This window comes from Pseudorca crassidens, chromosome 4, assembly GCF_039906515.1.
Source record: "Pseudorca crassidens isolate mPseCra1 chromosome 4, mPseCra1.hap1, whole genome shotgun sequence".
Taxonomy (NCBI): Eukaryota; Metazoa; Chordata; class Mammalia; order Artiodactyla; family Delphinidae; genus Pseudorca; species Pseudorca crassidens.
In genome coordinates, this window is record NC_090299.1 from 70501577 (window position 1) to 70526984 (window position 25408).

A 25408-nucleotide genomic window follows, 5' to 3' on the forward strand; every position below is an offset into this window, starting at 1 on the left:
GCACCCAATAAGTAGCTGCTTAGGAGCGAATGGTGCTTCTTAGAATATTAACCTAGCCTCTCAGAAACTGAGATGTCTCACAAAGCTTGGAAGAGTACATATATGTCAGAGTGAGTTTACACCAATTAATATAATCATAAACAAGTACTGTGAATCTAATCAATTCAAACACCACAGGTAGGTATTAGGTTAATGATGCAGAGCAGCAAAAAAGAAGAATAAAACAAGTTAACACTAAGAGACAAGGAATAGTTTGCATCAAATGTGAACTGTTGCAAAACTTTTGGCTTGGAAAAGTCATTACCATACTCATTCCAACTACAAGTAAGTGAAAAGGCATATTCTTCAAAGACACAAGTAACAGCAACAGATTCCCGCTGATGGGTTTCTTGCTCTCAGCACAAAATTGTACAAAGAACAAAAGCCTGCGATAGCAAATTGAAAGATTCAGGCAAAAGAAGATATACAGTGCCGGTTTTCTTTCAGAACCACAGAGTAGAGTAAATTACACATTTTAAAAAAACTTTTATGTGAGAATCTGGCTTTTAAAAGATCATTTTAGGAGCTTCCCTGGTGGGGCAGTGGTTAAGAATCCACCTGCCAACGCAGGGGACAGGGTTCGAGCCCTGGTCCAGGAAGATCCCACATGCCGCGGAGCAGCAAAGCCCATGCGTCATAACTACTGAGCCTGCGCTCTAGGGCCCATGAGCCACAACTACTGAAGCCCACACGTCTAGAGCCCATGCTCCACAACAAGAGAGGCCACCAAATGAGGAGCCTGCGCACTGCGACGAAGAGTGGCCCCTGCTTGCCACAACTAGAGAAAAGCCTGCGCAGAGCAACAAAGACCCAACGCAGCAAAAAATAAAAATAATTTGTTTTAAAAAAGATCATTTTTGTCCTTGAATTTGATCAGGACTGTTTCTGCAATGCTATTATCTGCTACCGTTTTTTTTTTTCTTTTTTTTCTGTACATGGATCAAGTGTATGGGGCTGTTCTTCCTCAAGAGGAACCTGTGATAATGAATCTGGAGAAGAAAGTTTTGAGCCAAAAACCTTTTTGATGTGACAATTTAACTCTGACTCTTGTTTGCTATAATAATGTATTATAGGCACATTACCTTTGGGGGAAGATGTCACCTGGGGGGTACTGCGGGATTCATTTTGGAGAAGGGGTCTGGAAGTCTTGCCCAAAAATCTTTGCAATGGGAGGAATGGGACTGAAGCTAAAGGAGAGCAAACCAGGTACTGCTCCATTATCCCTTTCAAAAGCCTAGCTCTGCAAATGATTGAGTTCACTCTCTCTGGGAGGAACCCAATACATCCCAGGGACAGAGTCATCTACAGATGCAATGAGGAAGAAGAAAAGGAGAGTGGGGAGAAAAAAAGAGAGACTCCATACCTACATTCAAATTTCCTTTCTCCCTCTCCCAAGAATTATGCAGATCCTTATTAGAATGCTACCATGCCAACCAGATAAGAAGGCAACAATTATTTAAATGCTTCACTTGTTCTTGCTTAGATATTGATATTAGCCAGAGCTCACGTCTGAATCTCATAACTGTTCTTTAAGCCGAAAGAATATGATTTAGCATATAGAGAGGGCAACCAACTATACTTGAACCTTGGAGTCTAACACTGGTGGCCAGCAGAGCACATAAGGGATGGTGTCCAGGGTCATGACTACAGTAAATTTTGGAGTAGCAAATTCCTAATGAAGTAGTTTAGGCAGTCCTCAGACTCTCCCAGTTACCAAAAAGAAAACAAAAGAAAAAAAAAAACCCACCCATTTCCTCTAAAGCATGTGTCCTTAATTATAATCCAAAGACCTCAATGGGCTTATACATAAAATTTTTGCTGTCAATCCCACTCCTGGGCATATATCCAGAAAAGATGAACACTCTAATTCAAAAAGATATATGCACCCCAATGTTCATAGCAGCATTATCTACAATAGCCAAGATATGGAAGCAACCTGTGTCCATTTACAGATGAGTGAATAAAGAAGATGTGGTGTATATATATATGTGTATATATACATATCTATAAGTATATATGTATATACATATACATACAATGGAATATTACTCAGACATGAAAAAGAATGAAATAATGTCATTTGCAGCAACATGGATGGACCTAGAGATTATCATACTAAGTGAAGTAAGTCAGAGAAAGACAACCGTATATGATATCACTTATATCTGGAATCTAAAAAATAGTACAAATGAACTTAATTACAAAACAGACTCACAGACATAGAAAAGAAGCTTATGGTTACCAAAGGAGAAGAGGTGGGGGGGGATAAATTGGGAGTATAGGATTAACAGATGCACACTACCATACATAAAATAGATAAACAACAAGAATTTACTGTATAGCACAAGGAACTATATTCAATATCTTATAATAAATTATAGTGGAAAAGAATTAAAAATAATATATATATGCATATATATATATATGTATATATAACCAAATCACTTTGCTGTATACCTGAAACTAACACAATATTGTAAATCAACTATACTTCAATTAAAAGAAAATTGCTGGGTTTCCCTGGTGGCGCAGCGGTTGAGAGTCCGCCTGCCGATGCAGGGGACGCGGGTTTGTGCCCCGGTCCGGGAAGATCCTACATGCCGCGGAGCGGCTGGGCCCGTGAGCCATGGCCGCTGAGCCTGTGCGTCCGGAGCCTGTGCTCTGCAACGGGAGACACCACAACAGTGAGAGGCCCACGTACAGCCAAAAAAAAAAAAAAAAAAAAAAAAAAAAGAAAATTGCTGTCTATGAAGAAATTAGATTGGAGAATCTAATCTAATTAGATTAATTAATTAATCTAATTAGATTAATTAGATTAATTAATCAATCTAGATTAGATTAATCTAATCTAATTAGATTAATTAGAAAAATAGCATCTCTATTTCCATTAACCTCCAGTTGAAATTTAGCATACTTAAATGCTTATCAATGTAGGCAACAATCAGAAAAACTATTTAGAAATCATAGCTATTTTCATATCAACAGAGTTATTACAGACATTTCAAAATATTATGTATGCTCATCCATATTATAAAATTACAGGTATTGACCTAGGCTGATATCATTATTTAATATGTTAATAAATAAATACATGTATTACTATATCATGAATTTATATTTCCAATATTTTGATAACTAGATTTTAATAAAATTGCCTTTCTTTTTGATTCTGTGCAATGTGTTTTAAGCACCAAAACGTTATTCTGAGAAGGCACCTATAAGCTTTACCAGTTTGTCAAAGCAGTACTTGGCACAAAAAAGCTAAGAAGCTCTGCTATAGAGCATCACTGTTTTTCCTGAGGATGTGACAAAAACAGCTAGAACTCAGGTACCCTAAAGCAGTATTTCACAAGTTGAAGAATCAATCGTACAGGCTTTTTCACAGGAAGAAATTATGCAGGTATACATAAAATTAAACACAAACCCCTTTATACCTATAGGTCTAACACACAATGAAATCAATATGTATAAATTAAACATAAATGAAACTACAAAACTAATAAGATTTAAATTAATTACATTAATGAATTAATATTAACAGTGTTCTGCTAAGACACCATGAATATGGTGCTAACTCCTGAAGCACAAGTTCTCCTGTATTTAGGAAGCTTATGCTACCATGTATCCCCGCTGAGTAAGTCTGTTTTTCTCTATTTTAACTGCCACAAAGGCGTCCTTTGTACAACATGCCAGTACATACTTTAGTTCTGCAATTGAGAAGACTACCAAATCTGCCTCTGTTCCTTTCTCGATGGCTAGCAAATGTCTAAGAAATACAGCTTAGCAGCAACTTTATCAAAAATAGAAACACAAATACAGTCACCAAAATTTTATCTCAGTACTTGTTATAAGATGGTTATCCAGGTTATCAAGAGTAGGTGTGCATTAGTTTTTATTACCATTGAAATGAAAGCATACATTTAAGAAGTTCTTATAAAGAATTCTTGGGTGTCCCAGAAAAAATCTGAGGTCCCTCAGCCCCCAGATGAAGAAATACTGTCCAAAAAACAACAGAGGAATGATGTCATTCACACATATAAGCACAGATTCCCCCTCCAAACCGCACAATAATCTGCAGTCAGTAATGTAGAGAGGTGGGTACATGAATCTGAGAACAGCATAACTGACTTAAGAAGAATATAATTAAGACATCCAGGATTCCACTCTGGACAGGATTAGAAAATGTCAGGGAAAAAGGAGAAGGGACTTTATCTGATTTCAGATGTCTAATTAGAGCCCCTCTCCCCATATTCCATCCTTGGATAGTTTCCTGATAAATAGTAACCCAAGTAAAACTTCAGGACTTGCTCTGATCCTCTTAGCTTCGTATTCTCACAGAACTCACTTACAAGCTAATAGAAATACTGTGTTAAAAGCAGAAAACTAGGAAGAAAGAATAATCTTAAGGTTTCTGATTGGTATACAAGCTTTCTACATGCAGCAAATTCGGAGTATGTGTTCAGGGCATTTTGGTACCGAGTTATCAGTGCTAATAAATCACTGCTATTTAGACAGTTTCACTGTCAATCCAAGTCATTTTATCTTCAGGGACTGTATAATTCATTGAGGAAAAAAAATAAATACAAGGTGAAGAATTGTTAGAAGAGTGGTTGAAATAAATTATGGTATAATGAGAGTATGGAAGGCTATTTAATCACTGTAATAATGAATTAGAGCTAAATCATTGTCTTAGAGATATTTACATGAAGTGTCCTTGAGTGAGAAAAACATTATGTAGAAAACTGTACGTAATAAATGTGATCTCATTTTTTGAAAAACAAAAACACCTCTATGTGTATGTCATTCTGTATACAAGTTTGTGTACATATGTTTATATATAATTTATGAGCATGGAGAAAACTGTAAAATCATACACACCAGGTTGTTAAGATGGGCTAACTGTGGGCAGAAATAAGGTAATATGATGCAAAAGGAAGAAGAATTGAAGTGATTTATGCAAAAAAAAAGGAGATAAAGTCTTCCGTTTTAAAATAATATATATAATATGATCATATTTATTCATTACAGAAAGAAGAAAAACCAATTCCCAATGTTGGAGGAAATGAAAAAGAAGCAGTAGAGTAGATGAGGAAGGTAAAACTGATCGAGGGGTAGGAAATACTTCCAGAATGGCACGGTAAGACCCTCCAAAACTCTGTTCCTCCATAGAAATAGTAAAAACACTGGGGAAAAAATATCAAAATCAGATTTTTCAGAACTTTGGAATTTAACCAAAGGCTTGCAGCAGAGGAACATTTGTTCAAGAAAAATGGCTGAATCACAGTGAGAACTATGAGCTTTGTAGCGTTTTTTGTTTTCATTTTTGTTTTTTATTGGCTGCGTTGGGTCTTCGTTGCTGCGCGCGGGCTTTCTCTAGTTGTGGTGAGCGGGGGCTACTCTTCGTTGCGGTGTGCAGGCTTCTCATTGCTGTGGCTTCTCTTGTTGCGGAGCACAGGCTCTAGGCACGCGGGCTTCAGTAGCTGTGGCACACGGGCTCAGCAGCTGTGGCTCGCGGGCTCTAGAGCGAAGGCTCAGTAGTTGTGGCGCACGGGGCTTAGCTGCTCCACAGCATGTGGGATCTTCCTGGACCAGGGATAGAACCCGTGTTCCCTGCATTGGCAGGCAGATTCTTAACCACTGCGCCAGCAGGGAAGTCCCACTTTGTAACATTTTAACTTGCCATATTCCCATCACCCTCTCCTCAGTTCTACAGGAGCCTTGAAAACCAATGAGCTTGCAACCATGGTATCTATAAAAACCAGCAACCTAGGGGGAAGAATGGGTCTGAAGCTCCCCAAAAAGCCACCCCCAGAGAATTATCACCATTCAACTTGTCTAGAAGCTCCCCGGAAAGGATCCATTCTCAGTACTTGTCTTTACTTGATCTCAGAGTTTTCTCTTTGCAAAAAGTTCCATCCCCAGGGTACGTGTGGAAAACAATCTGTGGCAATTGTTTAACATCACAGTTACCTGAGGCAAAGATACCTGTTGTAAATAAGAGGCTGACCAAAACACTTAAAAGGAAGAACTAGGGAATGAGATGTCTGAAGAGGCCTTTGAAAAGCTCTGACATATTCCCTGGGATACTAGAAGGCCAGGGCTGTGCCTATATCCAAGAAAAATATGAAAAGCCAGTCACAAAAGCCACACATTTATTGTATGATGCCCTTTATATGAAATGTTCAGAACAGGCAAATCTATAGAGACTGAAAGTAGACTAGTTTTGGACACAGGCTGAGGGAGAGGGGAAATGAGGAATAATGGATACAGCATTTCTTTTTGCAGTGATGAAAATGTTCTAAAATTAGATAGTGGTGATAGTTGCACAACTCTGTGAATACATTTTAAAAATACTGAATTATATGTATTAGAGGTCAAATTTAATGGTATGTGGATTATACCTCAAAAAGCTTTCTGTAAGTGAATGAGAGGTATGATGTGTTTTCATCTGATATAGAAGGTTTAGGAGCTGGTCATCAAAGAGCACAATGAGAGAACAAAACACTTTATGCTTTCAGCACATTAGCCCACTCTCATGTCACTTTAATTCCTGATTAGAGTTTCTAGGCTATTTTATTTTGTGCCATATTATTTTTAACCCAAAAGCTCTTGGTTGGTCAAAGAGTTTTTCCCTCTCCTTAAAATTCAATTTATGCTTAAATATTTATAAAATATATAAGAAGAAAAGATGAAAATAAAAATCTAAACACAGAATGCAACCTAGGAAAATCCCTTGCTGAGATACAGCATGAAAGCTAGCTATGGGCCTTTTTCCTTTCCATATTACAACTGGTTTTCAAAATGTAACTAATGAAACTCCAGATGTAACAGATGTCACATAAAGCCTATTTCACATTTACAAAGCTCTGCCACACAGTGTAACCTAGGAGGCATCTGGCTAAAACTTTACAAACTGCAGTATTCTGTGCTTTGGCATGATATTAAGGACCTCCAAAAGGAAGCGTCTTAAGGAAAGGCTATTTCCTGGTACTTTTTGCCAGGAGTTCTCCCCTTCGTTTTCTACCCAGGATATTGAGAAGGACAGAATGTCTCGCCACTGTAGTTTTGGACTACAGTGGACTCAAAAAGCTTTTACATATGCCAGAAATTTAGAATGACACTTTAATTAGAGAATAATATTTTTTTAAAAAAGGAATAAAAGTAAATTCTCTGCTAGGTGTTAGTAGAGAAATAAGCATTAAATTATACTTTAAGTAAAATTGGTTAAATAAATATCAAGTGAGAAGTGTGATTTGGCATCACCAATAAAAAAGAGGTCAGATATTAAATTTTTGAAATGACTGTAGTTCATTTATTTATTCATTCAACAAATATTTTGTTGAGCACTGGCTATAAAGCAGTAAACAAAATACATTACTCTCCTGGAGCTTAAAATTTGCTCAGAAATGCTCCTGCTACTGAAAAGAAAGCAATGAAATTAAATAAGGAAGCATGAAATACTTGAAAGAACGCTGGTCTAGGAGTCCCAAGACCTGAATCCCAATTCCATGGCTACCAATTAGCAAATAAGTGACACCGGATACATCAACTTAATTTCCCTAAGCCTCAATTTCATACCTTGAAAAATGGTCTGTCCTGCATACCTTGTCAGCTAATTATAAGGGCCACAGAGAGATAAACAACAAGGTCTTACTGTGTAGCACAGGGAACTATATTCAATATCCTGTGATAAACCATAATGGAAAAGAATATGAAAAAGAATATATATATATATGTATAACTGAATCACTTTGCTGTACAGAAGAAATTAACACTGCACTGTAAATCAACTATACTTCAATAAAATTAAAAAAATAATAATAAGGACCACAAAGAAAATATTCAAACTTGCCCTGAAAACTATCAAAAGCTCTATACTCACAGACTAGCAGTATTACTGAAGTGTATGAAAAACTATCAAATCCCTAACAATAAATAATTTTAGTTATTATAGACAGTCTATTGAGGGTCTATGTGGTGAGACAGTAAAGCCCAAGGCTAACTGTCAAGTACATTAACAAGACAGAATGACACATTTTCAAAGGTTTTGACCTTTCTACATTTAATCATTCTAATTTCACCTGGGTTTCCTTTACATGTCAAATTACGTTCATATTCTCAAGCAATGTTCCACCCATAGGAAGAGAAAAATGAGTCAAACAGACTCCCATCAAACTTCCAAACTGAGCAGCAAGGACCATATGTTTCTTTACTCTTCAGGGTATGTGTTCGTCACCTCTATTTGAATCTTAACAAATGACAGAACTTTCAAAATAGAGACAAATCCACCTTGTAAAAGAAAATAACAATTGCTATAATTGCAACCACATTAATTGGACTGAGTTTTTGCTTAAATTACTTCTGCCCTTTTGTTGAAAAACACTGCCCTAAGAATAATGAAGTGCTTGTTATAAAGCAGAAACTAACACACCATTGTAAAGCAATTATACTCCAATAAAGATGTAAAAAAAAAAAAAGAATAATGAAGTGCTTAAGACATGACTGAAATATTAAAAACTTCAAAATTAAACTCTTGAGGAAAACAAATTTTACTTAGCATAATTTGGGTTTGTAGTATTACCGTCAGGTAATGAATATGAATCCGTATAAATCGCTGGTGAACTCTTAAGCATAAGAAACAGTTAATATCTATCAGTACTCCATGAAACAACGGAAGCCAAACATTCTGACTCTTTGGGGCTAGAGAGAGAGAATAATCCTGCGTTTCTTCAGATACTAGCAAACATACTATGATAGCTTAAGAGTCAGCTTAATCCTTCCCTTCCTGGCTCAGAATGAAAATAAATATTCTGTCCTAGACCTAAGATGTGATTTCCCTTTGGAGGTTTTCAGGAAGGAGGGAGCAACAAACAAGAAAGTGATCAGGGATGAATGGGTTTTGGGTAATTTTCAATCACATAACCTTGTTTTAGGAAGTAGAAAGTAAGACTCAAGACAACTGCAGAGAAAGCTCTTAACAGTGACTGTGCTCTGATTATGATTTATCAGCACTGACTAGGTAACTTTCCACACTAATCCAGTCCCACTAGCATTCTGGAAGGTTAGTAACTTTACTAAAAAAATTGGAGGGGTATTGAGGGATAGAGCCACATTCCGGAGCATATCATCTGTTGCCATCTAACTGGACCCATCTCCATCCTTTCTGTCTTCTCTCTCTCTCTCTGCAAGCACTTTTTCTGGAATAACTGACAAATATCTCCATGTGTCCTCAAAAAGAAGTTTTGGCCATGCCATTTATCTCAAGGTGTGATTGTCAGTCACCAACAAGTAAAATAAATTGCATAGCCAATAAAACCAGGAAATGAGAAAGAACACACAGACACCTCGAAAGCAAATGAAGGGATAGCTCCTGTCAAATCCCTTGGCATTCGATTATTGAACTGCGTGCCTGGTCTTCTCACTTCTCGCTGTAAGCATCTCACTGCAAACATTTTCACCACATAACTAATTGACTGTAAGGCAATTTTGCAATGAAAGTAAACCACCTGGTTGACAGTTTGGTTTCAACGGGTTGAAATGTGTTATCATTTCTTCCGGTTAGAGACGTTATTGATGGCTTTATTGAGCTGACAGAAGACGATTTGCTTTCTTATCTTGAAACACTGCACTGGAGGAGAAAGAGGCTGAGGGCCCCAGAGGTGCAGAGCTGAACCTACATTTCCCATAGAACTTTGGAAAGTCTATCAACGGACATGTGACAGTATGCGAGGAACAAACACCAGTGGAGAAGGCTTTCACAGCGCAATACAGAACTCAGTTACAAATATGCATCCTAGTATTTGGAAACTGATACCTCTCTTAACAAAGGAACAAATTTTAGCAAAAAAGGTAGAGTGCAATGCTGAACGAGGAGACAAATCAACAAGCAAAAAAAAAGTGTATAAAAATACTATAAACAGAAGACTTGGAAGACAAGGTACAACTCACAAAATAAACTCAATTATTTGTGCAGTGTCACCATGAATCTACACACATTTTAAACATATTCAAAAATTTTGTATTTAGCAATGTCTTTTTAATTGTTATTCATTTCTCACATTTCATTATGTCTTTTTAAATGTCCCTCTTTCATTTTATATCTTTCATGGTAAAATTGCCTTACAACCAATTAATTATGAGGCAGAAATGCTTACAGCAAAGATGTCTAAGGCAAAGATGCTTACAGCGAAATTACCTCGAAGAACCACAGAATTAGGATACCTGCCACAAGGCACCAATAACAAAATAAGTAACTTAGTTTACTTATTAATTTAACCATCTCAAAATAAGTAACTTAAAACTTAAAAAACAGAACCACCGTAAAATCAACACTGTCATACTGGGGCAAGCAGCATAAATTTTTATGTCTCAGAAACGCTGAATAGCATTGGTACCTTTTTATTTCTTACTCCAGTCCCTATCTGGATGGCTGAGCTGAGGGCATTTCATGTTTAGTAACAGGGCACATGCTTGCTAGATAAGGGAGCAGAGCTTTTCCTGTGTGACCAGTAAGTGACTGTGATTAAGAGCATCAGCACACTTAAAAATCTACCTGTGGGTTCCACAGACATTAAAGGGCCCAGCTATTTAGTACCTTCAGACTTACTTGTGCTCCTGTGATTTTGGTCCCCTGGGAGAGAAGCCTCCATAGTCCAGGCTGGAATGTGTTGGGTGGGATTGGCAGTAGATGTCCCGGTGCTCTCGTTATGAGTTGTACTTGGAAGAATAACATCATACACATGGACTTCACCATCAGTGACCAAAGGTTCACTCCCGTTTGATTTAAAATAGGCTTTTTTTAATGTTCCTGAAAGACCAAACAAAGATATTTTAAAACATTACTAGAAGTATTTATTTTACTTTATTTTATTTTAATTTTACTTTTTTTTTTTAATTAATAAATTTATTTTATTTATTTTTGGCTGAGTTGGGTCTTCGTTTCTGTGTGAGGGCTTTCTCTGAGGCAAGCGGGGTCCACTCTTCATCGCGGTGTGCGGGCCTCTCTTGTTGCGGAGCACAGGCTCCAGACGTGCAGGCTCTGTAGTTGTGGCTCGCGGGCTCTAGAGCGCAGGCTCAGTAGTTGTGGCTCACGGGCCCAGTTGCTCCGTGGCATGTGGGATCTTCCCGGACCAGGGCTCGAACCCGTGCCCCCTGCATTGGCAGGCGGATTCTCAACCACTGCACCACCAGTGAAGCCCCTTATTTTATTTTTATTTATTATTTTTGGCTGCACTGCATGGCTTGCAGGATCTTAGTTTCCCCAACCAGGGATCAAACCCGTAACCCCTGTAGTGAGGGTGCAGAGTCCTAACCACTGGACTGCTAGAGAATTGTCTAGAAATATTTATTTTAAAAAACGTATTAGGGAAACTCTAGAGCTGCTTTCCCAGGCAAATGCAAAGAGAAAATGATGGCCAGCAAGACCACCCACTTCTCGAGACAACCAGTAGTTTCTCTTCTGTCGTAGATCACATAACCCTGTGAGGTGGCTATTGCTTGTCAAGAGCTAAAGGTTTAGAAATTGAGTCTCCCATCCAGGTTTCCTAGTGCCCAAAGAATTTAGGGCAATTCTACCTCACCTGGGACTCACCACAAATAAAATGCGGCAAATCTTACAGTGTTTGCTTCCTGCTTTCTCAGTGTCTCAATTTCACACATCATTTTAGGCTCCTCAGTACCCAGGACACAAGCTCTCCCTATCTTTCTACCTTCCACAAAGGACAACAATGCCAGCTTACCTGCGGCCTTCTATTTCTCCACACTTGGCACTAAATTTCAGTGAACGACACACAACAGATAATAAAAATAATAGGGCTCAAATATTTCCCAACACTCGTAGAAACCCCCCCCCAAAAAAGTAAAACTCCAATTCCAGCAAAACTAAAAGAAGAAACTATATTATCTTCATCTTTGACCAGAAGCTATAAATTTGATTATAAGAAATAGGCATTAAACTAAGACTATCAACTGGTCACTTTCTCAAGGTATTTATTCATGGACAAAATAAAGAGTCCAACCTAAGACTATTGGGAATCCCCTAGCTTTAGCTTTAGGCAGAAAATCTGAAAACTTTGAAAGAGATCATGTATTTTTAACTCAGTCAAAATAGACAACAGAGTGTTTCCAGAATATAGCACTCTGGTTGAGTATGCCACTAAAATAAATGAATGTGATATTGACCCATTATAGAAATACCCAAGGGAGACTTTTTTTTCCTAAAAGCATTTACAGTGAATGCTGTACTTGGCTCTCACTTTTCCAAACAGCCCATGGACCATTAAAAAAAAAAAAAAGAAATATAAATAAAATGTTTAATATCAGTCTACAGAAAAAATTTCTCTCCATGTGCTTGACACTTGGAAAACATTAACTACAGATCAAAATAGAAAAGCAGCTGTTTTCTAGCTAACTAAGGTCAACAGGATTCTAAGTAAAAAGGTGGAGTGTAAAAGTTAAATCATGACCACGTGGTGCAGGTAACACACTCCCCAAACTGTGCGATTATGAATAAATATTAAATGCAGTAGGTGAAATGAAAGATTTCATTTAATTGTTTATGATTTTCAAAATGATTTAGAATTGATCCTAGATCAAGATAAATGTATGCGATAGATTTGTTCTCTATATAATGTGTATTTTATTCATACAGAAAAATTTACTAATTAGATATAATTTTATTTTTCACTTATTAGTTGCTCTCTTCTTTGCTAATTTTGGCATAGAGATTTTGCACATAACGTGTTATTTCCACTAACATGGCTATAATGAATGTATAAGACCCATAAAATCAATTGACTTATCACACTGACCCTATAAGTCAGCATCCAGCTCTATCAACACACTTTGAGCAAATGCCAACTCCTCAGTTATATCCCTGTGTAATTCACTTAAAGGGAGTTCCTTATCGTATGAAATATTTCAGCAGTTGTTCTTAACATTTTGTTTGTAATGACTAGCCTTATTAATAATCTTTCCTTTAACTTTTTCACCTAACCATAGGGGTGAAAGTGCTAATAATATTTGTTTACTCTAAAATATTCTTTAAACACCAACTTTTTCAGGAAACACTGCCTTGAAAAACAACTTCCTTAAAAAAAAAAAGCAGTTTCCTTGCTCTTAAACTCTCCATATCAAAGCAAGTTGGCAGAATAGAAAGATGACACATGATATACGGTAGTTGCTGCAGCTAATGTCCCTAAACTATACTTTTGAGAGAATGACAAAGACGACAAGCCTAAAGGACCTGTCTTTAAAAGCCTAAACTGACTAGACCATTTGTTTTCAAGCATCTCTGGAAACTAACCAACTCTCAGCTCACAGTTGGTCCTCTATTATGCATTTTTTAAAAGCACAAAAGACAGGATTCAGTAAGACTAAATACTGTTAAGCTACATCACGATGAGCTACAAAAATGCTGAGAGATATCAGTCCAAAGTAGAGTGTTCATTCTTTCAGTGTTGCCCCATCCTTTTCCACATTCCTATTTTAACAGTGCTGTGGTTAAAAGTACAGATTCTACAGCCTGACCACCTGGGTTTAAATCCCATCACTACTTACTAGCCCTGAAACTTTGGGCAAACTCTCAACTGCCATAAAATAAGGAAAATCAAAGTACCTCCCCTTATTGGGCCGGCCATTAGGATCAAATTAGTCAATACATACATAAACACTTGGAACAGTTCCTGGCATACAGTAAGTTCTCAATAACTGTTAGTCATTACTACGCAGTAATAGTAATGAAAGTAAAATTGTCTTCCTTAGGGCTACTAAGGTACTTTTATATTTTATTTTTATTTTCGGCTGCACTGGGTCTTCGTTGCTGCGCATGGGCTTTCTCTAGTTGCGGTAAGCGGGAGGCTACTCTTTGTTTCAACGCGCGGGCTTCTCACTACGGGGGCTTCTCTTGTTGCGGAGCACGGGCTCTAGAGCGCAGGCTCAGTAGTTGTGGTACACAGGCTTATTCGTTCCGCAGCATGCGGGATCTTCCCGGACCAGGGCTCGAACCCGTATCCTCTGCATCGGCAGGCAGATTCTTAACCACTGCGCCACCAGGGAAGTCCTAAGGTACTTTTAAATAAATGCCAACTTCCTTTTCCTCTAAGTGCATCCCAGCATAATAAAATGGCTAAGGTAATTTTCAAAAGTGAATCATTTAACCCACTTTTGGAGTAAAATAACAGTGACTCTTTCATGCTAAGTTATTAATAGAAGGCCACATTACATCAAGGCTGTATGGCTCAAAAGTGTTTCAGCTATAACACAGCTCTATTTAACAATGTTTAAGAAACAGTCTGCATTTCCAACAATAATAGTCAAGTATTACTGATCATTTACAATGAGTGGATTGAGCACTGTGGCAGCAAAATAATGCTCCCCCCAGAGATGTCCACATCCCAAGTCCCAGAACCTGTGAATAGGTTACTTTACATACCTTACATGGCAAAAGGGATGTTGCAGATGTAAGTTAGGGAATCTGAGATGGGGAAATTATCCTGGATTATTCAGGTGAGCCCACGGTAGTCATGGAATCCTTATAAGCAGAAGAGGGAGGTAAGAGAGTGTGTGTCAGAGCTATGCAGTGTGAGAAAGACTCAATGGGCCATTGCTCATTTTGAAGATGGCAAGGGGCCACAAGCCAAGGAATGCAGGAAGCCTCTAGAAGCTGGAAAAGGCAGAAAACAGACTGGCCCCTAGAGCCTCCAGAAGGAATACAGTACTACCGACACCTTAATTTTAGCCCAGTGAGACCAATTTTGGACTTCTGACCTCCATAACTCTAAGGTACTATATTTGTGTTATTTTAAGCTACCAAGTTGTTATAGCAGCAATAGGAAACTAACACAGGCACCTTACTAAGTATCCTTACTATGGGCATTTATTGAGTTAGCCTTCCAACAATCCCATGAAACAGATGCTATAATTAACTCTTCTTTATGAAGTCTCAGAGGGAAGGAAACCAAAGCTTACAGAAGTTATTTAACTTTACCCAAGAATTGAGTTGGGACATGACACACACCCATACACACACACCCACACACCCTTCTCATTTTGGACAAGGTATACAAGTTAAAAAAAATCAACCGTCATCTGCATGTTAAAAAAATTTATTTTCCTATGATATGAGTTTGAAATTAATTCCTTATCTTTATATCTCTAGCCATGTGGTAACATTTACTTTGCATTTTCTATGTGCCAGGAACTATGTATTTACTCTCTGCTGAAAGTAAATTACAAAATTTAGTAAGAGTTTCTTATCATCGAGATGTTTATAGATTAGTTGGCGGAGACAGGCATGTAGCCTAAAACTACAGACCATGATACAAATGCTTTGAGAATGACAGGCATAGGACAATCCGGTGACAATAATTAGAGAAGAAGTTGTCATTCCATTTGAGAAAGTCAGGAAAGGTTTCTTAGGGAAGAAGATCCTCCATGTAAATCTTAAAAGATGATTAGGGATTTTCTAGGTTTGAGCCTAGAAAATTTGTGGGGAAGAGGGAGTGGTAGTAATAGGGAACAGAGAACTTTCTAGATAGAGCAAAGGGGAAAATATGCAAAAGCTGACTAGCAGGTAGTTAAACATGGCTGGCACACAGGGGACTGGCAAGAGAAAAGGTTTGAAAGGAAGTAGAAACCAGCCTGGGAAGGGTATTCCTGTCATAGGTTTGGAATTGATCTTGTTGTGATAGAGAAATTTTGCAGAGTCTTAAATGGGGTAGAATGTTATAATGATCACTCTGGCAACAGGGTGATGCTTGAAAGGGGCTAAGTCTAGCAGACAGTTAGAAGGCTATTGCAAGAGTCCAAGTGAGAAAAGAAGGACTGAGTCAAGGCAAAAGCAGTGAGAACAAAGGGAACATTTGGGAGAGAGCTTTCAGAGGCAAAATTGTAAGAACATAATGGAAAGAGTCAGAGGTCCCTTCAAGGTTTCCGGTTTGAATTACTGGGTAAATGAAGATATTTACCAAGATGAGGTGGTTGCGTTAGTGTTATTCATCAAATATTTTCAATTCTCTCCCATTCTACTAGGGCACATGCTGGGGTTACATTCTTCTGCCTCATTCTGTCGCTTGATATCTTTGATGTTGGTCAAAGGGTACGAACTTCCAATTATAAGATGAGTAAGTTCTGGGGATCTAATGTACGGCATTGTGATTATAATTAGTGATGCTGCATTTATATACTTTTTTTAAAAGTATAAAAAAAGTATAGAAGTTACTCCAGGGCTCTCTTTCTTTCTTTCTGGCACAATAACCACAAAGGTTCAAGATGATGGCTGGTCCATCAATTTAGTCCTTTAATGAGCTGAATAAGCACAGCCCTCCCTGCCATCCTGCAGAGCACATGTTGCAAATGAGAAACTGACCTTCGTTGTTGTTAAGCCACTAATATATTAGAATTATTTGTGTTACACAGCATAGCATAGCCTGCCCTGACTGATACAATAGATAATAGAGAATGAAAAATAAAAGTTGTAGAAGCTTCCTTTTGTTACTGTAATTATTATAAATACATTGAGTAAAAAATGCTATGAAACATTCAAGGGGAAAAAAGTCTAAATCCGGGGCAATCTAAACATTTCCTCCAGAAGGCCTTGCCAGACTTCCCCACAAATGTGCATCTTCTTTGTGTTCCCAGAGCACACTCTGCATATACCACATACACACTCAAGTGAAACTGTCTGTTTTCTTGTCTGCCTCCTCGAAGGTCGGAAGGTACATTATGCATGCCTGAATCTCAAGCACCCAGCAGAATGCTTGGCACCAGTGAAGGTCTCAATAAATACTTGTTGAATGCATGAATGATGAAGGAAGTCATGGGAGAAGATGATATTGTCTAGAGACGTATGGGTGCAAAGTGAGAAGAGAGCTTAGGACAGACACCCCCAAATTTACTGGATAGGTAGAGAAGATGAGCTTATGGAGACAGAGAAAGAGCCGCCAGAAATAGAAGGAAAATTAGAAATGATAATATCCAGGCAAAGCAGAAGAGCATTTCAAGAAGAAGGGAGTAGTCAAGACTGAGCAAGATGATATCTGGGCGTCACATCTGAGTGGAAGAAAGCATTGTTGGCACCAGAAATGAGCATGCTCATTGTGACCAGATGTAAACAAACACAGAGAGAAAGCACAGGCTCTCCGTTTCAAACTCTTGTTCAAACACACATCAGTTCCAAATTCTGCACATTCAAAAGAAGGACATTGGGGGCCTCAGAACAGACTTAGTAGTAGGAAAAGAAGACGAAGAGGAAAAGGTCAGATTGCAGTGGGTTAAGGACTGGATGAAGCATAGAAATCACCTGCGGATCTCATTAGAAGGCAAATTGGCAGGTCTGGAATGGGGCCCAAGATTCCAGATTCTGCGTTTCACACAAACTCCCAAGTGATGCTGATGCTGTATCCACGGACTACACTTTGAGTGCAAGGCTTTAGACTGCTCTTTCCAAAACTTTAGACATAATGCATAACCTCAGGCCTGAGGAATTAACGAAAAAATATCTTGCAGAGCACATGTTGCAAATGAGAAACTGACCTTCGTTGTTGTGAAGCCACTAATATATTAGAATTATTTGTGTTACACAGCATAGCATAGCCTGCCCTGACTGATACAATAGATAATAGAGAATGAAAAATAAAAGTTGTAGAAGGCCTAAGGAAGGCCTCAGGTCTAAGGAATTAACGAAAAAAAAACTCTATGTTTTTGCATCTGCTCAGAAGACCAGCATTATTAAAGGAATTTGGAGAATTAAATAAGGAACGTGGAGTCAGGTCATAAAAGAGCATGGAAAATCTTAAGGTTTTGGTGAAAAGAAGTCAGGATCTGGGAGGTTTTCCATTTTAAAATGATATTCAAAACACAACACTGTAAGTTAGGAAGTTAAGATTCTTATCATTCCAAATTCTTGTAAAAGCCACAAGCTGCTAAGAAATTCGGTAAGAGAAAAACTATATTTAAGTTCAATGATCTCCAGCTCATCTAGCATTTTTGAAGAGGAAAGTCACTTTTATAGAGGAATATTTCTCTTGAGTTCAAGAAAAACAAACTATTTTACCATATTTCCTATACTCCCCACCACTATAATTTCTTTCTTCTTCAATGCGTGACAAAAAGAAAAAATTAATAGGTCCCACATAGACTTTACATAGAATTAAGAAAACTAGGAATAGTAACCTTAGGCCATTCTTAAGCTTAAGGCTAAAACAAAATTTATTTTAGATGTGGATGAGTGGACGAGACTTTGAAACCAAGTCTTCAACAGCTGGGGAAAAAAAAGTTAAGAACATTCTAATGAGATGTGGGGGGGACCATACCTTTGATGAAATGAAATTGAGATGAATAATAGTTTGCAAAAATCAGTGCAGACGTCTGGAGCCTGTGCTCCGCAACAAGAGAGGCTGCGAGAGTGAGAGGCCCGCGCACCACGATGAAGAGTGGCCCCCGCTCACCGCAGCTAGAGAAAGCCCTCGCACAGAAACGAAGACCCAACACAGCCAAAAATAAATAAATAAATAAATTTAAATCATATGGGCTTCTAAGAAGACCTCTGCTTAAAAAAAAAAAAAATCAGTGCAGACCATACTCCAAAGCACATTTATAAGATACTTGAAATAACTTTCTATTTTTTCCCCTGCCACATTCTCTACCCACGTCAACCCTTTCTCTAGACAGGTGTCAAAAAAACCTTTTAACATCCCCAACCAGCTCAATCACGCCACTCCCCCACTCCAAAATTCTCATGGTGAAGGTCATGGTTAAAGCACCACCCCCTCAGGGAAGGCTTCCCAGACCACGTTCAGACCCTGTCAGACCTTGTCTCAAAGAAACTCTCTTCCTGCATAGGAGTTACCTCTGTGGTAACTAATCAACTGTGTGGTCATTTTTAGGTGTCCCTCCTTCACTGAACTAGGAAGCCCATGAGGATAGGCTGATTCAGGGCTGTGCCCAAGTCCCATAGGATACTGCCTCAAATTTCACAGGCATTCAATAAAGGAATAAACAGTATCAAATTATATCTACTATTTTATGTCTGTTCGATGTTGCTCAACATGTCAACATAATTTTACTTTAAGTGTTGCATATATAATGTTTCTATATTATTTATAAACAATTTAAGGCAGATATCAGTCCAAGGTCTGATCAAGTATTCCATGGTACTAGCTGACTCTTGCAGTCCTGTGATGGAAGCACAACATGTGATGGAAGAATTAAACTGCTAGTTTAGCTCTTATAAGAGAGGAATGAGTCTCTGAAAATGGCTCTCAGGCCTGAGCCTAACAGTCAAGTGAAACTTGGCATCACACTGCAAATCCAACAGTCGGTCAACTTTACTTCTTCCTAGCTACTTTATTAGCAATTAAACTATACTATGGCAATGGCTTGGTTGTAGGGTTATGGGGTTATAAATTATGGGACTACTATGATGATGGGTCATAGTTCACAGATTTTAGTTCTTACAGATAGAGTTAAAATGAGATAAGGACATTTTTGGTTAATTTTTGAGTGTAAGAGAACTATTTATTAATAAGTTATCTAATATTAGTAATAATATTCATAAGCAAAAACCAATTTTTTACTCTCATAATGAATGTTGTCACCTATAAAAACACTTTCACAATATGATACCATTATATGCAGAATCTAAAAAAATGATACAAAAGAACTTATTTACAAAGCAGAAACAGACTCACAGACTTAGAGAACAAACTTACGGTTACCGGGGGTGAAGGGATAGATTGGGAATTTGGGATTGACATGTACACGCTGCTATATTTAAAATGGATAACCAACAGGACTTCCCTGTGGTCCAGTGGATAAGACTTCACGTTTCCACTGCAGGGAGTGCGGGTTCGATCCGTGGTCGGGAAACTAAGATCCCACGTGCCACGCGGCATAGCCAAAAAAAAAAAAAAGATAACCAACAAGGACCTATGTATAGCACAGGGAATTCTGCTCAATACTCGTATTAACTTAAATGGAAAAGGAATTTGAAAAAGAATAGAATGTATATGTATAACTGAATTACTTTGCTATACACCTGAAACTAACATGTTATTAATCAACTATACTCCAATAGAAAATAAAAAATTTTTTAAAACTAAAATAAATAAAAACACTTTCACAGATATTTCATTTTACTTCCACAACAATTCTCTGAAATGAATAAGAATTATATTCCCCATCTTACAGAGAAGGTAAAGCATGTGACCAAAAGTCACCCATCTAGTAAATGGAAGAGTAAGATGCTAAACCCAGACCTCCTAGCGTTGAGCTTTAAATTCTTTCTTCTAGGTCACATGGCCCTTCAGTATTAGACTATAACTGAAAAATTAAAACCCAGGTATAATACTGTACCTTTCTTACTCTTCATTTTTCTCTTCAATTTCCTTCAAATACCTGAATCTTCATTTTAGAGTCCAAACTAAACTAAATTAAACTAAACGAAACCTTTGTAGCTCCAGCTTCAGTTTAAGGGGTTGAGGAGAGAAACGATTTGCTATTGCTCCTTTCTACAGCCTGCTGCTGAAATAATTATTCAGAAAGTCCAACTCTCTTATCTTCAGAAATCTCTGCCATCTTGACTTTACGCATGCCAGAAGCCCAAAGAGACAAAATTAGAAACGCGTAGTGCATCTGTGTTTATTAGCATAAGGTTTTATTATCTCTTCCTAATCAATAAACTTCCATTATCTCTTTGCCTTTTGAAGCTAGAGCTCCTGTTATGTGGCATTCCAACATCCCTTAGCAACCCTTACAGACCCAGAAATAACTACAAAACTTTGAAAGAGCACGGATTTTAAGCACAAACCAAACAGAACATTCTTAAAAGCAAGCAGAATCTAACGAGGTTTTTTAAACAAAGGTATAAAATGATTTTATCGCTCATTAAAACAACAAACATCTCAGTTATAAAACAGGAAATGTTTATTTGGGCAGATATTACTTAATATATCTATATCAAATCATCTGGTGCAGAACCTATGCAAAGAATGCTTTTGAAGACTGTCTGGAAAACACCCACTTTCTAAAGGTTACCTACATATAAGCCAAAATAGCACTAAGAAATTGTTACAAATTGGTTCACTTCCTAATCTCATATAAGTGATACAAGAAAAATCTACCCCTAGGTATAAGCCCAAGATAAATGAAAACATATGTCCGCACAAAAACTTGAACATGAAGGTTCAGAGCAACATTATTCGTAATAGCCGAAAGATGGAAACAACTAAAATGTCCATCAATTGATAAATGGATTTTTTTAACGTGGTAAATCCGTACAATGGAGTATTATTTCACCATAAGGAATGAAGTACTGATAGATAGTAAAACATGGATGGACCTTGAAAATATTATGTGGAGTGAAAGAAGCCAGTCACAAAACCCACATATGGTCATATGAAATGTCCAGAATAGGGGAATCTATAGAGACACAAAGTACATTAGTGGTGGCTTAGGGCTGGAGCACAGGGGAGACAGAAAGATGGGAGGGTGACAGCTAAAAGGGAATAGAGTTTCTTCTTGAGGTAATGAAAATGTTCCAAAATTGACTGTGGTGATGGTTGAACTTACCTGTGAATATATTAAAAATTACTGAATTACACATTTTAAATGGGTGAATTGTATGGTGTGTAAATTAAATTTCAATAAAGTGATAAAAATGTTTAAATGAATATATAAATAAACCCCATTAAAGCACTGTTTTAATAGCACCCTGCCTCTTCTCAGAGGCCTCTAAGCTCTGAAGCACTTAAAAATGGGTTTTAAACTTATATTAGCATTCCACCCTGAGATTAAAAGGAAATATTCTTCACAGTGTGTGAGCCATTCCACACAGTGTTCTGAGAATGAGAATGTTAAAAATGACAGGGGGGCTTCCCTGGTGGCGCAGTGGTTGCGAGTCCGCCTGCCGATGCAGGGGACGCGGGTTAGTGCCCCGGTCCAGGAAGATCCCACATGCCGCGGAGCGGCTGGGCCCGTGAGCCATGGCCGCTGAGCCTGTGCATCCGGAGCCTGTGCTCCGCAACGGGAGAGGCCACAACAGTGAGAGGCCCACGTACCGCAAAAAAAAAAAAAAAAAAAGACAGGGTTATGACTGAGGGAGCGTCTACCAGACAGACCCTCCCAGACATAACAACTATAAACTCTGGACAAAACACAAAAAAGCAACGACCCAACGGTACTGGAAAGGAAACAAAAGCAGGCCAAGTCTGGAGGGGAGGCGAGTCCTGGAAGAAGAGAGGGGCAGAGGCGAGTTTCAGGGTTTTGTCCTGCCTTTAGCCCGAGAGCAGGCCAGAGCTGGCACCACGTGGAGCAGGGCGATTAAAACCCCAATAGAAAACCTGCAGACTTCCTGGGCCGAGGCATTTTCTGTCCTCTTCCTACTTGTCACCCTGTGACCTCTGACCATCTCTCTGCCTTTGGCTTCTGTGGAACCCAGCATTTCCCGGTTCCTTTCCTTCTTCTCCAACAACACTTCCGGTATCTCTTGATGCTTCCTCTTTCCTTGTCTCCCCTAAACACCGGCATCCTCCAGGGCTATGCCCAAAGATTTTTTTTTTTTTTGCCGGTACTTAGGCCTCTCACTGTTGTGGGCTCTCCCGTTGCGGAGCACAGGCTCCGGACACGCAGGCTCACCGGCCATGGCTCACGGGCCCAGCCGCTCCGCGGCATGTGGGATCTTTCCGGACCGGGGCACGAACCCGTGTCCCCCGCATCGGCAGGCGGACTCTCAACCACTGCGCCACCAGGGAAACCCATATGCCCCCAGCTTTTAATCAGTGCCCTTTCTCCTAACAGTTCATCTACTCGCGCTGCTTCCACTGAGACTCCCACATTCATAACTGCACTCAGGCTCCCTTCTCAGCTTCCCTTCTGGATAGTTCCAGCGGGGTGAGAGTTAAATTCTAAAGTCAGCACAGAAGCCAGAAATCACACAGACTCACCATTTCCCTTGAAATTCCCTTAGGAAGGTAAGGTGTTGGACTCTTACAGTCCTCCATTTCTTGGCCCAGCTTGCACTGCTGAATTTGCTCACCATAAATGCCCTTAAACTATGATTCCACTGTATTTAGTTGTTCCACAAGTCTCTCCAACTTAACATGTCCTAACTGAACTTCCAGCCTGCCCTCCATCTACCTGCATCCCTCTCCTCCGCCTTTACTTCCTACGTTAACAGGTGGCACCAAAATCAACCTGGTTGCCCAAGCTAGAAATCGGAGAGTCAACCTTGACTTCTCTTTCTCCCTCATGCCAAAATCCAATCTGTCTTGATTTCCGTTGATTTTAGTGCACCAAATGCTTTAATCTAAGCCCTTATCATCTTTTTCTTAGATAATCGCCAGTCACCAAATTGTCTCCCTGCCTTCATTTCTTTATGCCTCCAGTCCCCTATAGTGTATCCAGGTCTTTTGTCTTTTGAAAATGCAAATACAATCAGATTTCTCCCCGCTGGGAAAGATCCTCCAATGGTAAACCACCACCCAGAGCAGTAGAAGCAGCTCTTGGGCTTCCCTGGTGGCGCAGTGGTTGAGAGTCCGCCTGCCGATGCAGGGGACACGGGTTCGTGCTCCGGTCCAGGAAGATCCCACATGCCACGGAGCGGTTGGGCCCGTGAGCCATGGCCGCTGAGCCTGCGCGTCCGGAGCCTGTGCTCCGCCATGGGAGAGGCCACAGCAGTGAGAGGCCCGCGTACCGCAAAAAAAAAAAAAAAAAAAAAAAGAAACAGCTCTTATAAATCATGCTAATTTTAATTTTAACTTCATTTATCTTTAATAATGGCATCACTTACCAACAAAGGACAGCAGGATCACCAGCAGGACAATGAGAGCACAGATACATGGAATCAGGACCAGCAATAGGAAACGAAGAATATTCACAGTCGCCAGCTTCTGAGAGCAACCATCACCCATGGTATCATCATCTGCTCCCAAGACCTAAAGTAGGAGAGGAAAATGAAACATGGTTTTAATATTACAAAGCAACTCAGTACATGGTATGACATTTTACAGTACAGCTATCCATTTAGAGAAGCAGCATTCCTAAGAGATTTTCCTCCGTGCATTTTAGGGCATGAAATGAGGTTAGTCACCAAATCACACTAATAAATGAACAAGTAACTACAAATCACATTCAGGGACGAGCAAATCATCTATTTCTGAAATGTTTTTCAGGAGTATATGAACTTATAACGATATTCCATCTTGATTTTTTTTTAATGTATCTGCTAATTTGGTATTATTCCAAAGGGCTGTTCTTACCATGGCAAGAACTCACCTTGACCTAGAACTCTAAGCAAAGAGTGCCTAATACAGTGATAAAATACTGGTGAGTAGTTGTGGACAGGGCATTATCCAGACTTCATTCTTGTTTTGCTCATTAGTCCTAACCCAAATCTGCATGAATCTAGATCAAATAAGTTTTTTGTTTGTTTGTTTTGTTTTTTGCGGTACGCGGGCCTCTCACTGCCGTGGCCTCTCCTGTTGCAGAGCACAGGCTCCGGACGCGCAGGCTCAGCACCCATGGCTCACGGGCCCAGCCGCTCCGCGGCATGTGGGATCTTCCCGGACCAGGGCACGAACCCGTGTCCCCTGCATCAGCAGGCGGACTCTCAACCACTGCGCCACCAGGGAAGCCCCAAATAAGTTTTTAACCATTAATAATTCAGCAAGATTGAATATTACTGACCATGTATTTAGTGGCAAGTTGAACAGTGAAAAAGAGCCTGTTCTGTTGGCCACTGACAGGATGCCCTCCACTGTCCACACTGCCCCTGCAGCCCATCCATTTGTGAGAGAATGATGAGATGCAACGGAGATGGTTCAACGAGATAAGTTCTTGTCTTCAAATTCTTTAAATTTTGCTTAGCTCAATCTCTTGCCAGAAACAATGTCTGGAAATTCATTTATTGCAACTGCCTTAGGGGAGTAATTTTTTCAACAGAGATGGAATTAAAAGTGATTTGAGTCACTATGAGCAACTCTTCTGATCCCATTAATGAAGATGTTTCTCATGGTTCTCTCTTGGACTTCTGACTCTCCTTGCCTTTCCCTCTCTGACAGTTTCAGAGCTTGAACTACAACCTTGGTGTACCCAGCTCTTGAATCTCGAGTCCTGAACTTCCTTTCAAGTTAGATCATATATTTCTGATGCCTAGTACATAGCATCATCTCTTCTCAACATGTCCAAAACCAAACTAATCTCCTTCTTTATCCATCACCTTCAAACTAGTTCTCCTGACTTCCATATTTGTGCTAAAACAAACTCCACTATTCCTGTAACCTCGAGACTCCGGACTTTTCCATCATCCCCCCATGCTATTCATTACCAAGTTTTGTTGGTTCTTCCTCTGTAAGAAAAATCTAATTTTTTAAAT

General features: G+C 39.1%; 1 protein-coding gene across 2 annotated transcripts in view; it reads right to left on the minus strand.

Annotated features, from left to right (window-relative positions):
- The window catches only part of CORIN (corin, serine peptidase), a 251717-nt gene that overhangs the window by 193412 nt on the left and 32897 nt on the right, over nt 1–25408 (minus strand). For both annotated transcript variants that reach the window (XM_067735885.1, XM_067735884.1), the window contains exons 2-3: nt 23825–23969; nt 10646–10846 (exon numbers count right to left, since the gene is read on the minus strand). In XM_067735885.1, the coding sequence (XP_067591986.1) occupies nt 10646–10846; nt 23825–23969 (346 nt within the window). The remainder of the gene's footprint in view (nt 1–10645; nt 10847–23824; nt 23970–25408) is intronic.